At 38.8% G+C, this 16,659-nt stretch overlaps 2 protein-coding genes across 11 annotated transcripts in view; one reads left to right on the forward strand and one right to left on the reverse strand.

Moving 5' to 3' along the window:
- Positions 1–27: 27 nt before the first annotated feature.
- On the forward strand, positions 28–13,059 carry HNRNPA2B1 (heterogeneous nuclear ribonucleoprotein A2/B1). 9 transcript variants are annotated; one of them, XM_032286951.1, is made up of 14 exons: positions 28–592; positions 3,221–3,256; positions 3,355–3,465; positions 3,627–3,773; positions 4,066–4,276; positions 4,422–4,523; positions 4,596–4,676; positions 5,156–5,218; positions 7,021–7,140; positions 7,395–7,517; positions 8,121–8,203; positions 8,360–9,281; positions 9,569–9,704; positions 10,235–10,750. In XM_032286951.1, exons 1-11 carry the CDS (start codon positions 587–589, stop codon positions 8,180–8,182), a joined length of 1,062 nt encoding a protein of 353 aa, XP_032142842.1. In that variant the 5' UTR covers positions 28–586; the 3' UTR covers positions 8,183–8,203; positions 8,360–9,281; positions 9,569–9,704; positions 10,235–10,750. The 9 variants fall into 9 exon arrangements, with proteins under 9 accessions (XP_032142842.1, XP_032142843.1, XP_032142844.1 ...); XM_032286952.1 differs by lacking the exon at positions 8,360–9,281 and having other exon boundaries at positions 10,235–13,059; XM_032286953.1 differs by lacking the exon at positions 8,360–9,281 and having other exon boundaries at positions 9,569–9,641; positions 10,235–13,059.
- Positions 13,060–14,345: 1,286 nt separating this feature from the next.
- Positions 14,346–16,659, reverse strand: part of NFE2L3 (nuclear factor, erythroid 2 like 3) — a 30,006-nt gene continuing 27,692 nt past the window's right edge. The window contains exon 4 of one of the 2 annotated variants that reach the window (XM_032286948.1): positions 14,346–16,015. In XM_032286948.1, the coding sequence (XP_032142839.1) occupies positions 14,801–16,015 (1,215 nt within the window). In that variant the 3' untranslated portion in view covers positions 14,346–14,800. The remainder of the gene's footprint in view (positions 16,016–16,659) is intronic. The other variant, XM_032286949.1, reaches the window with a different exon arrangement.

Below are 16,659 nucleotides of genomic sequence, written 5' to 3' on the forward strand. Positions count from 1 at the left end.
TCAAAGGCGTAGCTGCAGAGACCACCTCCCGGGTTGAGGGGGCTGGACCTCCGGGCTGCGGATTAAGCTCCTCCCGTCGGCGTTAATTTCAAACTGCGCGACCGTTTCTCACCTGCCTTGCGCCCAAGGCGGGGAGGCGTGGGGGCGGGGAGGCGTGGGGGCGGGACCCTATTCTGAGAGGTAATAGCACGCAGGTCTCGAGACATCTGCAATTCACTGAGCGCATTTACGGAAGTAACGTCGGGCACTATCGTTAGCTGCGAGGTGGGGAGGAGTACGCCCTTGGCGTAAGGCGGGGCGTAGAGCCTTCCCGCCATTGGCGGCGGTTAGGGCGTTTACGCAACGGCCTGACGTAGAGGAAGACGCGTTAGTCGGGGGGGAAGGTTCTAGAAAAGCGGCGGCAGCGGCTCTAGCGGCAGTAGCAGCAGCGTCGGGTCCCGTGCGGAGGTGCCGCTAGCGGTGTTGTTTCTCGAGCAGCGGCAGTTCTCACTACAGCGCCAGGACGAGTCCGGTTCGTGTTCGTCCGCGGAGATCTCTCTCATCTCGCTCGGCTGCGGGAAATCGGGCTGAAGCGACTGAGTCCGCGATGGAGGTAACGGGTTTGAAATCAATGAGTTATTGGAAAGGGCATGGCGAGGCCGTTGGCGCCTCAGTAGAAGTCGGCCAGCCGCCTCCGTGGGAGAGCGGCACGAAATTGGACCGCTTCAGTAGCAGTGGAGCTCTAGGTTTTTGAACAGGGTCTTGACAGAGGCCTGAGCGTACAAACAGCTTCCCCACCCTCAGCCTCCCGGCGCCATTTCCCTTCACGGGGGGTGGGGGATGGGAAACTTTCACATGGCGGACGCAGCCCCGCTGGGGTGAAAGTGGGACGCGGAGGCGGGAATTCTTATTCCTTTTTTAAAGTACGCTGCTTCGGGGGCTCCGGCGTTTTCACGGCGAGCTTTTCGGCGGGCAGCGGGTCCTCGTGAGCGGGGCTGCGGAGCTTCCCCTCCCCCTCTCTCCCGGGAACCGGATTTGGCGGCCGCCATTTTCATGGCTCGCCTTCGTTTTAGCGTTTTTCTTTTAACTGACTTAATTCTTCTAGTGTGATTTCTCAATCAAGGTTTAGAGGTGGTTAACTCTTTCTCTCTCTTCTCGGGTTGTTTTCATATCGTTTCGAGGTGGATTTGGAGTGTTTTGTGAGCTTGGATCTTTAGAGTCCTGCGCACCTCATTAAAGGCGCTCAGCCTTCCCCTCGATGAAATGGCGCCATTGCGTTCGGAAGCCACACGGAAGAGCGGGGCGGGTGGGGGGATGGTGGTGCCGGGTTCGCAGGCCCAGTTTCAGAGAAGATAATCACCACTTAGAGCGTCGGGCCGGGTTCAACGCCAGCCATAGGACAAATAAACCATTTTATATTTTTCCTGTTTTTTTTTTTTTTTTTTTTCTTCTTTGAATGATGGTTTTATCTGGGTCTTCGGTTACTAATAAGGCAGATGAATCCCAGCGAAGTAGACACAAATTGGAAGCCCTCGGCCGCGAGCGGCAGGGAGAATGGTGGTTTTCGGGGCGGGGGAGGGATATTCACGTCAGGATCCTTTACTTCCCTTAAGGATTCCACTTAAATTGGAGAGGTCAGTCATTTTGAAAATATTTTTACTGAGAAGTTTAATCTTTACGGGGCCAATCCCCGGACCTTTATGGAATAAAGATTACGAGGAAAGTAAAAAGTGTTTTGTCCTTAGTCGTACTTAGGTTAAAACATGGCTTCAGAGGCTCCTTCCTGTAATGCGTGTGTATTGATATGCAAAATTGTATTGGGCCTGGGCCGCTCTGTATTTGAACTTGTTACTTGCTTTTCTCATTTATGTTTGCAATCTTGGTTGAACATTACATTGATAAGCATAAGGTCTCAAGCGAAGGGGGTCTACCTGGTTATTTTCTTTGACTCTAAGCACGTTTATAAAATAACATTGTTAATAACCGATAGTGGACATCGGGTAAGTTTGGAAAAATTGTGAGGTAAGTAATGAGTTTTTGCTTTTTGTTAGTGATTTGTAAGACTTGTTATAGATGTGTATTATCCTTAATTTGAGTTTGAAAGACATATGTACTGACAATAAAAGCTAGCTGAAAAAAGTCAATATATGTATCTTGGCAAGGAACCATTTCGAAGACCGCTATGTGTCTTATGGGAGCTAGTTTGATACTTTCAGTTATTATTATTATTATTTTAATTTTTACGAGTCCTGAAGACAACACTACAGGAAAAAGATCTCAACTGGCTTTTATCACCTTTTTTTTTTTTTAAGCAGTTGTGAACATGTGGATGGAGGGAGAGCTCTGTAGAACTGGGATGAGAGCAGCAATAAATGCCGCTTGCTAGAAATAAAAAATTCTTGACTCAATGATAAGTGACTCTTAAGTTTGCATTATGCATTCATAGCAATTGGTCTTGGATATATATGACTTATTCTCGTGTGAGGTTTTTAACCTAGTTACCTTTTAAGACATGTTTATTTAACGTTCTTCCTTAACTGCCCAAAATACAATGCTATGTAGTACAGCATATTTGTTGGTTTGCAGGTATTAAAATATTTCAGCTCTGAGATTTTTCCTTTCGACTTGGAAAATCGTTTTGTGCCGTGTCTTCCTACATGGCCAATCAAGTTCAGTAAGCTTCACCTTTCAGTATCTTTAAAAACCTGCTTAGAGTTTATGCCAGGTGAATGTATTGAGTAATTTTTAAGGTTATTTCAAATGCATATCTTGACTGCTTAAATGTTTTGTAACAGTAATGTGGAGAAAACTAGTATTCAGTGTTTTGTTTTTTTTTTTTTGCTGAGGTACTTAAGAATCACCACCAGAGGGGGCAGTTAAGGGAAAATAAATGGTACTTTGCAGACACTGAATCGTGAATTTGGTTCATAAGCAAGGATCCAAGAGTTATTTTCTGGTGTTTAAAAATAGAAATCTGCGTTTTAGGTTATAGGGTTGAAATTTTTGGGTAAAGAATCTTTACTAATCTTTTGATAACCACGGTCTACATTTGTTCATTTCTCCTTAGAAAGTTTTTTTAATAATTTGTTTAAGTTTATTTAATGTTGAGTAAATTTAGATCAAGCATTAATGACTTTGAAACTTGTGTAGATCAGCTGAGGCAATTTTTTGGTGTAACACAACTAATATGCAGTTTAACATATGGTTTAAATTTGATGTAAGTTTTTTTTCTCCCCCCCAGAAAACTTTAGAAACTGTTCCTTTGGAGAGGAAAAAGGTACTCTGCCAGCAGGTCACCTCATATTTAAGAATTTAATTTCCTGCATACAAAGAGAAAAATGTAAATAAAAATTGAAATGGTGCTTTCCTTTGCAGAGAGAAAAGGAACAGTTCCGTAAGCTCTTTATTGGTGGCTTAAGCTTTGAAACCACAGAAGAAAGTTTGAGGAACTACTACGAACAATGGGGAAAGCTTACAGATTGTGTGGTACGTAAATTACTGAATTGTGTCAAAATACTAGTCGTTTAGCTGTATGTTAAGTGAATCATGGAAGAAATTGTGCATCACCATAGTAAAAAAATCTATTACAATGAATGTTTACTACAATAATGAGATTAAATGCTAAAGTTTCCCCTTTGGTTTGAAAGGTAATGAGGGATCCTGCAAGCAAAAGATCAAGAGGATTTGGTTTTGTAACTTTCTCATCCATGGCTGAGGTTGATGCTGCCATGGCTGCAAGACCTCATTCAATTGATGGGAGAGTCGTTGAGCCAAAACGTGCTGTAGCAAGAGAGGTAAGCAGACCATGACTGTCTTGTGCAATTAACATGAAGAATGCTGCCCTACCGAACATCAGAAAGTATTTATGAATTGAGTTTTAACTCAAGATTTTTCCCCTTGTTAGCTGTGTTGGGTTTCTGGACCATTTTCTTAAGCTAACATTTTTCAAAAGTCTAGGTCCCCAAAAGGTATTGCTTTATATCTGATATTATAAGATGGATAGGAGACAAGTGTGGTATAAAGGTCAGGTGCTTTGTATCATGTTTGTGTTTTCTCTGGTTGACTTTTACACCACCACTGTTTTAGGAATCTGGAAAACCAGGGGCTCATGTAACTGTGAAGAAGCTGTTTGTTGGTGGAATTAAGGAAGATACTGAGGAACATCACCTTAGAGATTACTTTGAGGAATACGGAAAAATTGATACCATTGAAATAATTACTGATAGGCAGTCTGGAAAGAAAAGAGGCTTTGGCTTTGTTACTTTTGATGACCATGATCCTGTGGATAAAATCGTGTGTAAGTGTCTGTAACCACAAACGTACTGTTCTGTGTCTTCAGTTTTGTGTGTTAATATCTGTAACTTGATTAAAAGGTAAACTTTTAAAGTTGCTTCATACTACAATGTTGCTATAATTTAAAAGGAGTCAATTTTTTATTCCAGTGCAGAAATACCATACCATCAATGGTCATAATGCAGAAGTAAGAAAGGCTTTGTCTAGACAAGAAATGCAGGAAGTTCAAAGTTCTAGGAGTGGAAGAGGAGGTAATTTTAATTCTGTTTTTTCTTGCTTTTTATTCATATAAGTGCTTGCTTTAACTGGGGCATTTATTGTAGGCAACTTTGGCTTTGGGGATTCTCGTGGCGGCGGAGGAAATTTCGGACCAGGACCAGGAAGTAACTTTAGAGGAGGATCTGGTGAGTTCAAGTTACAAGTGTTTGAAGGATGATGTTGCTTTTGTTTTAAATGTCATTAGGTTTTCATTAGAAACGGGAAATCCAACCTAAATCGAAATTTTCCCTAAGACCCTTCAAATACATTATATGCTGGCAAGCCCCTGTGACTTGGTTAGAAAAGAAGGCAGTAGGGTTTTTATTAATAACAATCGTATTTATCTGGATTAATGTTGTAAAATGTCATCAGAAAAGCTTTGGCCCCATCAAATGTTTTCTTTATGAATGGAATGGAATCTCTAAAATTGAGACTTGTTCAGAGTCCAAAAGTTAGGTGGAAATGAGATTTTTATGCTTTGATGTTTTGTGAATAGAGTGGTAACACTGTGTGCTTTTCTGAGGTTCCTGTGCCGAGGAGTTAAGAGAACTGAAAAAATGAGTATTAGAAATTCAGTAATGCGGAACAGTTTATAGTAAATGTAATGTTTTTTGGCTCCTAACAGATGGATATGGCAGTGGACGTGGATTTGGGGATGGCTACAATGGGTATGGAGGAGGACCCGGAGGTCAGTTTCCTTTACATTTTGGTTTATGTGATTAATACTTCAGCATGTTGTATGTTTGGCTCATTTTATACTTAGAGTTTTTAAGTATTTTCTGTTATCCTTTATAAACAGCTTGGGCAATAGTGTTCCAGTAGTTTGCTGGTTTAGCAGTTACTAAGGAATTAGAGTGCCCTGCCCCCCCTTTTTTTTAAGGAGTCTCCGGCCTGTTGTCAGGCTGGTGTGTAGTGGTGTGCTTGGCTCACTGCAGTCTCCACTTCCCAGTTAAAGCAATTCTCCTGCCTCAGCCTCCCGAATAGCTGGGACTACAAGTGTGCACCACCATGCCTGGCTAATTGTATTCAGTAGAGACGGGGTTTCACCATGGTCTTGATCTCTTGACCTAGAGATCTGCACGCCTTGGCCTCCCATAGGCCTGGGATTACAGGTGTTGGCCACTGCACCTGGCCTTTAGAGTGCCATTTTAAATAAAAAATAAAGATGCCATCTCTTGAGTAGGATTTAGATAAATATTGTACTGTGTTTCTCTGGAAAAGTACAGAATACTGGGTTTAACCGAGAGTAAAACATAAGGGGGAGAATATATGTAGGAGAAAAATACAAAATGTCTCTTAACACTTAGATGACAAGCATCCCAGGATAGCTTTCTGAGGAAATATTCAAAAATATTTAGTGTGCTCCTGGCTGCAGATACAAGTGTGAACTACGGTTAAACATGAGTGAAGTAATCTGTAAAGATTGAGTTTTACTCGTGTATAGAAAAGGATGGTACATGCTGACAGATTTAGTGATAAGGGACTTTTAAAACTATGAATTGGTAATAGACTTGATTTCTGGTGTTGCCACTCATTAGGCATGACTAGGTACTGTATCTCAGTGTTCCTGCATTTTGTAATGAAAATTTTAGAGAAAGTTGAATTCTTGTACTTAACTACAAGTAATTGGAGACTCGGCCCCCAAGCTTTTTTTTTTAACTTTTGCATTATGTGAAAGTACATTTTTCTTTTCCCACTTCTATTTAGGATACAGTAAAGAACATATTTAGTGGAGTGTTGTTTTTTTTTTTTTTTTTTTTTCTTTCTTTGAGACTCTGTCTGGCCTTGTTTCTCAGACTGGAATGCAGTGGTGTGATCTTGGCTCACTGCAAGCTTGGCCTCCTGGCCTCAAGCCATCCTCTCTCCTCAGCCTCCTGAGTAGGTGAACTACAAGGGTGTGCCACCATTATGGCTAATTTTGGTTTTTTTGTTGGGGGGGGTTGCTATGTTGCCCTGACTGGCCTTGAGCTCGTGGGCTCAAGCAATCCGCCTGCCTCAGTTTCCCAAATTGTTGGGATTACAGGCAGGCACAGCCAGCTGAGAACATTGTTTTAAGAAAGATGTGGTAATTCGTACGTAGACATAATAGAAACTTTTATCTTTGGGCTAGTAAGAGGAGGTGCTCTTTTACTTTTCCCTGAGCCCACACTGCTAGTCTAGCCTCGCAATCGTTAGCCAAAATATACATGCAGTGTTTCAAGATACCTTGTAAAGGTAACCTTAAGATACTTAGTTTTAAGGGAAAACTGCTGCGATACAGGTATTTTCAGAGTGTAGACATGGTGTTATCCATTTGGTTGGGTAGGCACCCCAGCCACCAAATGTTTACCAAGGGTATGTATTCAGTCCTTGAAGCTATTTTAGAGAGATCTCACTGAATGTTTCACATGCAAATGTGTATTTTTGGAAAGCTGTAAATGGGTGTGATGAGATGGTTAAGAATGTCATTAAAAATATTAAGTGATTACTTAAAGGCTTATTTTATAATAGGTGGCAATTTTGGAGGTAGCCCTGGTTATGGAGGAGGAAGAGGAGGATATGGTGGTGGAGGACCTGGATATGGCAACCAGGGTGGGGGCTACGGAGGTGGTTATGACAACTATGGAGGAGGTAATAAATTCACAGGCAATTATCTGGGAATTTATAAGAACCATTATTTGGGAATTGGGGGTGGAATCAATGGTTTTGTAACATTTGGTCTTTTATTACAATATTTGTCACTGGAGGCCCTTAAAAGTTATAGATAAGTGCTTGCTTTTATTTGTTTTTGTGGGAACTTTGGCCTGAATAGTCAGTATGTATCATCGGTTTAATGTTTGTATTGTTCTGCGGTCCGTTATGGTAGTATTCCAATTTTTTTATAGGAAATTACGGAAGTGGAAATTACAATGATTTTGGAAATTATAACCAGCAGCCTTCTAACTATGGTCCAATGAAGAGTGGAAACTTTGGTGGTAGCAGGAACATGGGGGGACCATATGGTGGAGGTAATTTATAACTAAAAATTGAGATTTTCAGGTTTTTGTGATTAAGGAATTAGCCTTTTGTGATTTAAAGGGAAGATACCATGCTAAGTAGTTTGTATTTGGGCAGTGCTCCACATTCAGCCTTAATGCGTAAGTTTCCAGAAATATTTCAGCAAGTAATTATAACATCAAATTGGGATTAGGGGTGCTGGAGGTGGGAATGTTCAGTAGTTGAAAGAGTTTCTGGTAGGGCCTCATAAACAGCCAAGTAAAAATGCAACCCGCATTGCAAGTGGTATAAATTTGTTATGAGGGTCTTTGAAGTTAAATACTTCAACCATGATTCAAACCATTGCTTAGTTTATTCTTAAGGTTTTTAGTAGGACTATATGTTTTCTGTATTGTGCCTGATGTACTTTAAAAAATCTTAGTGCAAATGATGGTGAGAGGACCAACCCTTTATTGAAAAGAATAGTGTCAGCCACAAAGTAATTCTGCTAACTGGCTGCCCAAGTTAGGATCTGCTTGTTTTAAAGATTTGATAGATATAAAATAGAATCAGCTGTAGTAGGCTGATCATGGGAAGTCTAAGTTTGTTTTCTCTTTCTGTTCCAACAATTCTAGGAAACTATGGTCCAGGAGGCAGTGGAGGAAGTGGGGGTTATGGTGGGAGGAGCCGATATTGAGCTTCTTCCTCTTTGCCATGGGTAAGTAGCTTTTGAGTTTTACAATTATTATTATCTTGGGAGACCTAGCTGCAGGAGTAAAAGCTTTTTAGGATCATGTTATCTTTCCTTAAAATCTGGTTAGATGGATAATTTCATAACCTATTTTTTTTTTACTCTTTACTTCTGTTGAAACAGGCTTCACTGTATAAATAGGAGAGGATGAGAGCCCAGAGGTAACAGAACAGCTTCAGGTTATCGAAATAACAATGTTAAGGAAACTCTTATCTCAGTCATGCATAAATATGCAGTGATATGGCAGAAGACACCAGAGCAGATGCAGAGAGCCATTTTGTGAATGGATTGGATTATTTAATAACATTACCTTACTGTGGAGGAAGGATTGTAAAAAAAAAAAAAATGCCTTTGAGACAGTTTCTTAGCTTTTTAATTGTTGTTTCTTTCTAGTGGTCTTTGTAAGAGTGTAGAAGCATTCCTTCTTTGATAATGTTAAATTTGTAAGTTTCAGGTGACATGTGAAACCTTTTTTAAGATTTTTCTCAAAGTTTTGAAAAGCTATTAGCCAGGATCATGGTGTAATAAGACATAACGTTTTTCCTTTAAAAAAATTTAAGTGCGTGTGTAGAGTTAAGAAGCTGTTGTACATTTATGATTTAATAAAATAATTCTAAAGGAAATTGTGTAATTATAGACTTTTTATTTTAAATAAGTTAAGGAGTGGGTAGTATAATTAAGGTTCGTTGCAAAGCTGTTGTTATATTTGTGTAAGATAAATGCTGGTCAGATATAAGTGTGTTGTCTGCAATTCATCAGGATTAAATTATGTAGATAACTTAAGGGATATCTCTGCAAGGAGAAACACCTTTTTAGATCTTTTAGATGCTGCTTCTTCAATGCAAGGAAAGGAAATAACCCCAGCGAGGTACTCTTCAGGGACACAGGTCTAGTACAAGAGAACTCTTGACGGCTACTAAGTTCAGCCAGTCTTAAAAAACTGTGCTGTTTCTACAAAACTTTAACTACAGTAGTTTATAAGGATGCCAACGAAAGCTGAGGGTGTAGAGCAAAATAGTTCTAAGCTTCAGTTAAACTTCTTTAGGTAAGATCTTATTTACTTTTCCTTTCTTAATTTTCCTCCCTAAAAGATAAACTAATATTCTTCAATGGTCTTTCAGTATAGTGGTTCTTAAGTAGTTTAACATAGCTATAAATTGAGTTTAACAATTCATAAACTCAAGAGAATTTTTATAAACCCTGTTTTCCAATCTGTCATTTACTTAAATTATTTTGGTTGTTTTTCCCTTTTTTTCCTCCTTTCCCCCCCTCCCCCTCCATGTGAAGATTCAGGTGCTTAACATATCATTTTTTTCCCTGCTGGAATTTTAGCATTGATATGAGCCATGGACAAGTATATTCTGCTGCCACAAAGACTGTAAAGTGCTTCATTTCAACAGCTGAGGCAAGCCAAGTGATCATTAATAAAGCTTTTCTTGGTTCCTTCAGTGGTGTTGGTAGTAAAATGGTAGGTAAAAGTTAGGCTGCAAATTGAATAAATATGAGATTTCCCATCATTACACCCTTGTGTATTCACATTTCTTGGATCAAACATTTTGAATGAACCAGGGGTTTTTATTAAAGACATTTGTTCTATTTACGGTTCTAGCTGTACATGCTTATCAGGATGAGACTGAAAGAAGGTAGCGTCAAAATGGTTGAATCTATTTTCAGATAATAGTTCATACTTGAGTGAAGTGTCTGTCTACATTATGAAGCCTGTATGTATCCAGTACTAAATAGGTGGGTTAAATGTGGTAATTGTAGTTCAGTGTCTTACCCTGAAGAGGAAGTTGTAGGTTGGCTGTTAAGATTCATTGCTTAGATATCAATTTGATTGCCTGGCTTTATTGCCTTTACAGGAATGTGATATTCAGGGCTTACTCTACTATGTGCACCAGTGAGTCTTCTTTGATCCTAAGACCACCACTGAAGTTGTTAGGTTCTTTTGGACAAACATGATAAACTTCTTCAGATAATTTTTTTTTCCTTTGGCAGGAAGGTGTCTTGCTGCAGGTAACTAATGAAGAAGTGGTCAACCACAGAGTCTTCAAGAAATAAGAAATTCTGTACCATCTGAAAGTAGTTCTTGTTTGTGCCTTCATTTAAAAAGCACTCTTTAAAATAAAAGGGAAATGTTTTCTGAAACATTTAGTTCAGGTTCTTGATATAAAACGGTTACAAAATGAGTGTTGTTTGTAAAACAGTAACATCAACTTGGCTAGAGAGATAAATGTATCATGTTTTTAAATTAGGTTTTGTGAGTAGACAGATTAAAATTCTATTTTAAAGTTTATAAAATAAATACTTTTGTATCCAAATATTTGGTGTAATGTTTACACATAAAATGTGTGAATCTTGTTCTATAAACATTTGGTTGTCTAAAAGATCACCATCCCCTAAATTTTTTAAAGCAGTTTCACAAAGCTATGCATATTTTCTTTTAATATTTACAGATAGAAGAGCACTGTGGACATTATTGGCTGTCCCCAATAAAATGCTGTTCATTATGCACTGTATATTCAGCGTTTGAGTACTCCTAAAGTTCCTGGCTTTACCTTGTATGTTTAACAGTACTTGGCGTTTGAAAATCATGGATTTTAAATTAACCTGCCTGAGTGTTCCAGATTAACTGCTTTTGCAAAGCACTGAGGCTTAAAATATGTACTAGATTGTCAAATGTCAATTAGTTTTATTGTGTTTTACACTGAGTAAATGAGTATCTGGTTTGTTTTTTTTTTTTTTTTTTTAAAGGCTTTTTAAATAACGGTGTTTATTTGGACATTTACCTGAATTAAGAAAACCAAAACAAATAACAAGGGCCAAGTTAATTGATTCCATGGTAATTTCTTTTGGTTTTGATAATTTGAGGTATCTTAACAGGTAAGTCAAACTAACAGCAGCTAACAAGTATAAAGCAGCTTTGCATTTGAAATAGTAGTGGAATTAATCAATTAGACTTGTACAAATAGATCAACTCCAAGAAAGTTAATTTTGAAGGTTTAAAAATGTGTGATGTACAAAGATGTTGAACGTTGAGAATACATCAAGTTAATAGTATGCACAACCTCAAAATAGCAACTCTGATCCAGCACGGTCAAGGGAATATCACACAAATAGGGGAGAATTAGGTAATGCACAATAGGCTGAAATGAATTGATTTAAAGAGGGTTTACTGAAACAGGGTAATGTTGGATGTTCAACATAGGCTTATTTTTTGTATGTATTGTGTGTTGAGCCGTTTCTTGAAGTTTAAGATAGTTCTTGTGGCAGCCTTGAGACAGCACCCTAAATGAAGAAAGGCTGCCTTTTGCCTAGGGCTTTATATTGTTGCTGTGTAACAACTTAGCAGTTTCTCTAAACAAACTTCATCTATGGGTCAGCAGTTGGGAGCAAGTTAACTGAATCAGGGTAAAGCTCAAGGTTGCAATCACCAAAAACTAGGATTGGAGAATTTTTATATCCAGAGTGGCATACTAACAGGGCTGAAAAATTAATGCCGTCAGCTTCCCTTGGTGAGTGACTAAAGCAAGAAAAGCTGTAAAATGAACACTACAACATAGTCATGCCATCTTGCATCCTTTATGGTTACAGAATGTGGTGGGAGGGTTCTGTCCACTGGTATAATTACCAAGCAGCTAGGGATCATTGGGAACTCTTAGATGCTGGCTGCCACACTCGAGGTGCCCTTATTAAGTTTTTATGCACTTCTGTGAAATGATCTGTATGTATAAGGTTTTCCATGTAGTCTAATTTGGTAGATCAGTGCAAAATGAGTTGGTTTAAATCGGCTTGACCTAATATTCATTAGGTGTTAAAAACTAACAATGTAAGGCAACAAGTCTCAGTTCATCAATGTTGGTTGAAAAGTGCAAAAGGTAGAAAGGCATGTATTTCAGGACACCTGGAGTGTGCATGTTGCTTAAATTTGCTGAAGATTTGGAACTAATGTACTAAGATGGTTGATCACACAATTTTGACATTTCCATTATTTTAGTAATGAAACTAACATTGGCTTGTTTTGGGGTGTTGGAGGGGGTTTGAGGGATAACCAGTGAGGTGTGCAGATTTACCGGAGAACAAATTTAATGGTTCAAAGATTGAGATGGGGGAAGAATGTTCTAGCTACTTGAGTGCATTTAGGAAAGTTAAGATTGTTATCACAAACTTGTATGCTGCTGCTGTTTTGTGTTCTGAAGATCTGCTGAACCTAAGCCTGCTCTGAGACCAGGGGACCTCAAGAAATCTAGATGGCCTCGTTTGCTTGGAGTTTCTATACAATTGGCCTAAAATCTGATAATGCTTGTGAAGAAGCTCGAGTGAGAATTTTAATTGGAAAAGTGTCCCACTTGGGTCGTCTTTATCTTACTCATAAAATCAAGACTACTCAACTAGGTAGGTAATGTGGAGAGTCCTAGCCAGCAGTTGTCAGCTTTTGGTCATTGGCTTTGTCATCTAGTTGGTTTGCACTAGAAACCTAATGTGGAATTTCATGTTTAAAACTGGACTGTCAATGATACAAAAGCAAGCACATCCAGTTTTTATGCCTTGAATCCTGCATGTTAAGGTGAAGGTGGGGTTGTATCATAAAACCAGCCCATAGTCATTTAGATCTTGTGAAGCTGACTTCCTAATGCACAGAAGTCCCTTGTTCTGGGGGAGGGGGACATCAGTTTCAGGAACCACCACCATACCAAAATATGGATGCTTTAGGCCCGTTTTATGAAATGTATTTGCACGTGACCTAAGCATATCTCATGAGTGAGTATAGGTCACTTAATACTGGTAGAAAGCTGGGTACATAGTATGCTGCATTACAGTGAAAAATTCAGTACAGAGACAATCACTTTATATTGTTTGCAGTTACTTGAATTCGTGTGTGCTGTATGGAAGTTTTCTTACGGTTTAAGCTTAGGGCTTGGCATGGTTCATAATCTGAGCTGCTAGGGAGGCTGCCGCAGACATTTGAGTCCAGGAGTTCAAGGCTGGATCTGTGATTAGGACCACTGCATTTCAGCCTCAGTAACCAGTGACTGAAAGCATTTTCTCCACTGTATGTTCCTTATAGAGGCTTGAAAAGAATGCTGTCTGATAAGCAGGGGCTCATGTGACTGCACTTAGTTTTGAAACAAATTGGTACTGTAAAACTTCCTGCTATGGACTGAAATGTTTTATATGTATCCTTAAATTGTGAACATGAAGCTTAAGACATCTGAAGTACTCCCTTGCAAAAAGCAACTTGTCAGGAACACCATGAGTCATTGAAGGTACAATACTTGTATCTAGAAGCATGTCTGGCAAAATGGCAGCTTTGGAACAAAATTTCATCATAAAAATCCGACTGTATATATAAACTGCACTCCTAGCCCAGGATACTTATGTGATAGTCTACACTGTCAGGAATTCCTGTGGCAGAAATACCTGAGACTTTATTCTAAAATTTGGATAATAAGCATTAGACTAATAGTACAGATTAAAATTTTAATGTTCCCCAAACTTGGTCATTGTTTTCAGAAAATTCACAATCTTCTGTTTACTGTGCCAATGAACTTGTTAGGTTTTCATTTCAAATGCTATTATTTCTAGAATTTACCCTACCCTGGTTTATTTTCAAATTCACCTCTTCCCTCTCCCCCATAGCTGTTACCCATTTTAAATAGTTTTTTAGATGGTTTCACTGTCTTTTGACTCTTCTGTTTTGTTTAGATGGCTTCTAACGATCTGGTGAGATCTCAGTATTATGTGAGACCATCCCTTCAGGCTAGCTTTACTACTTATCAGATTTTATGGATTTAATATACGCTTAAGGAGTTCTGTTTATGCAGGTAGCCCATTCTCTCTGGTTACAGGAGGAAGGCCTGTGGCTTAAACTACCAGCAACTATTGGTATTCAATGCACTCTAACATAGTATTCTGTGTATTAAGTATTTGGGGGGGTGGATCTCCCTTATTTGGGCATACTATGTGACTTCAGTTTGGCTTGAGTCTAATTTGTTAAGTTTTGAAAATCACTACAATGCTCTATTTGTCACCTATATTCCTTAATTGTGGGTATTTTGGGAAGGAAAGGTAAATTTGCTGCTTTAGATTTCTGTATAAAAAGGAAAAATTTTTAATACAAATACATTTATTTCCACAAAGCAAAATTTATAAGTTAAATAGATTAAAATATTGTTTGAAAAGCTCACTATAGTGCTAACAAAGTAGTAAGGCTATTCCGCATTTTAAAAACCGAAATACCTCTTAATTTCATCCCCAGTGTTAGCTCTTTTTGAAGTAATTTACTAAAAAGGATGGCTGCCAAAGTGGAAAGTCTTATTAATATAAGTATTCATGAATCTTGTATACAATGTAATTAGGACAATTTTGTGAAGGGTTGTGGCTCCCCTGGATTTCCCAAGAGTGTGATCTTGAAGTCCTAAACATTTGTCCATATAAGCTTCAAAACACAGCCTGAGTTATTCAAGTAGCAGTACTATAATACGAAGTTTCAGTGGTTTCTGATTCAAAGAGTCAGTTTCTGAACATGAGTACTTCACATAGAGTCCATCTTCAGTTTCTTCTCTATTTTCTCTTTCCTTTTTGGGTTTCCTTTTTGTGGCCTGAGGCCACCAGTTCTTTGGGTATTATCAAGATACTTCCATCATGGCTACACTGAAGAGCATAGAGGTTTGGATTAACTGGCCTACCTTGGTCATCTCTTAATCTACTAAAAACATCACGATAAAGGTCATGCAGTTTCTGTTTCATTATGTTAATAGCTTTGTTACATTGTGCTCGCTCCCTCTTTAGCGTTTCCTTCTTTGCTTGCAAGTTACATACATCATATTCTAGATTCAAAATTATGTCTAATTTGCGTTTACGACAGTTCTGAGCAGCAACTTTATTTTTCCCTCTTCGTCTGATGTCGCGGAGTAGTGAGACTTGTAGGTCTGTCAAATAGTACCTACTTAACATGCTATTGAAAGAATCAACAGGCATGTGGACAATTTCATCTACAGAAAAAGGGACATGCAAAGCTTTAGCATGCCGTTCGTCACGGCTCAAGTTTCTATCTGCGTCTTCAAGGTACCTACTCCTTATTTTCTGTGAGTTCCCAGGCCATGAAAAAGGTTCAGAAGTAGACTCTGGTGCACTTGGCTTTAAGTGGTAAGTGTGGTTATGAAATATGTGTTGAAATGTAAGATCCCCATGGAAACCAGAATCATGATCCACGTGACAAAGCTTACTGGGTTCTTGGTAGTAGCCTCCTACAGCACCTAAGTCATAGTTACTACTATAACCTGTAGCACCTTCATCACACACAGAGGGAGAGGAATTATATTTGGTGACAGAGGTACTGTTGTGACTTGAATCCAAAGAAAAGCCAGATTCAGAATCCAGTTCATCAAAAAGCTGAGAAATATCGATTTGATCCAGGTCGTTTTCTGTGGCGAGTAATGACATTAGATCTATCTCATCAAATATATTTAAGTCAAGGTCTTGGCTTGTTAGATTCCTCATATGATTGTCAACAGGTGGGAGATATCCTGTCAAATTAGTTCCAGGAGTCTGCCCAGGATTAGTGGTATGAGAATGAAACTGCAGAAATGGTTCTTGGGGCTGTGAAGTCTTTGCTACTGGCTCTCTTATAAATGTATTGTTGGGAGAAAGCAAGATGGCGTCATGAAGATTCACATCCTGGCTTATAGCTTGGCTGAAGGTTACATGATGATGTGCTGAAGAATTCATGCCATCACTGATACTGCCTGGAAGAGGAATATCTCCCAGTGAGATGCCCTGAAAAACAAAGGAGAAACACTTTAAACATAAATAGCTCTACTGAAGCAGTCCTATAACCTAACACAACCTTCCTCACTTTTGTCAGTTCCTCTGTGTTTAATAGGGGTATACTGTTGACAGTAACTCCCTAGTTAAAATACAGGCAATACAATTGTGTGAGTCCTAATCAGAATACTTAGACTTGAAGTAAATAATTCCGCATAATGTAGAAATTAAGATTGATTAGTATAAAAGCTGACTGGATTTTGTTATTAAAGAAATCTAATATTACAGTCTTGTAATTTACTACTTTATATAGTAAGATGCAACTTGAATCCTAGCCGTTGGCAATCACATTGTGGAGGGTCAGGGATAATAAGCTACAGTGAAGTAGTCTGTGAAAGGCAGAGGTTTAAAAGACTGTAAGGCTATTGTCAATATTGCTGCAATAAACATGGGGGTGCAGGTGTCCCTTTACACAGATTTCCTTTCCTTTAGATAAATGCCTGACGGATTACATGATAGTTTGACTTTGTTTTTTGAGAAATCTACATGCTGTTCCATGACTGGTCCATATTTGATTATACCTTTGGGATTATTCAGGAAGAGGAATGCTACACGTGTTTGGTTATTTGGTTAATTTTAAGTTGAAGTGCTTCTGT

Source organism: Sapajus apella, unplaced genomic scaffold (assembly GCF_009761245.1).
Source record: "Sapajus apella isolate SASKATOON/1434 unplaced genomic scaffold, GSC_monkey_1.0 scaffold19, whole genome shotgun sequence".
Lineage (NCBI taxonomy): Eukaryota > Metazoa > Chordata > Mammalia > Primates > Cebidae > Sapajus > Sapajus apella.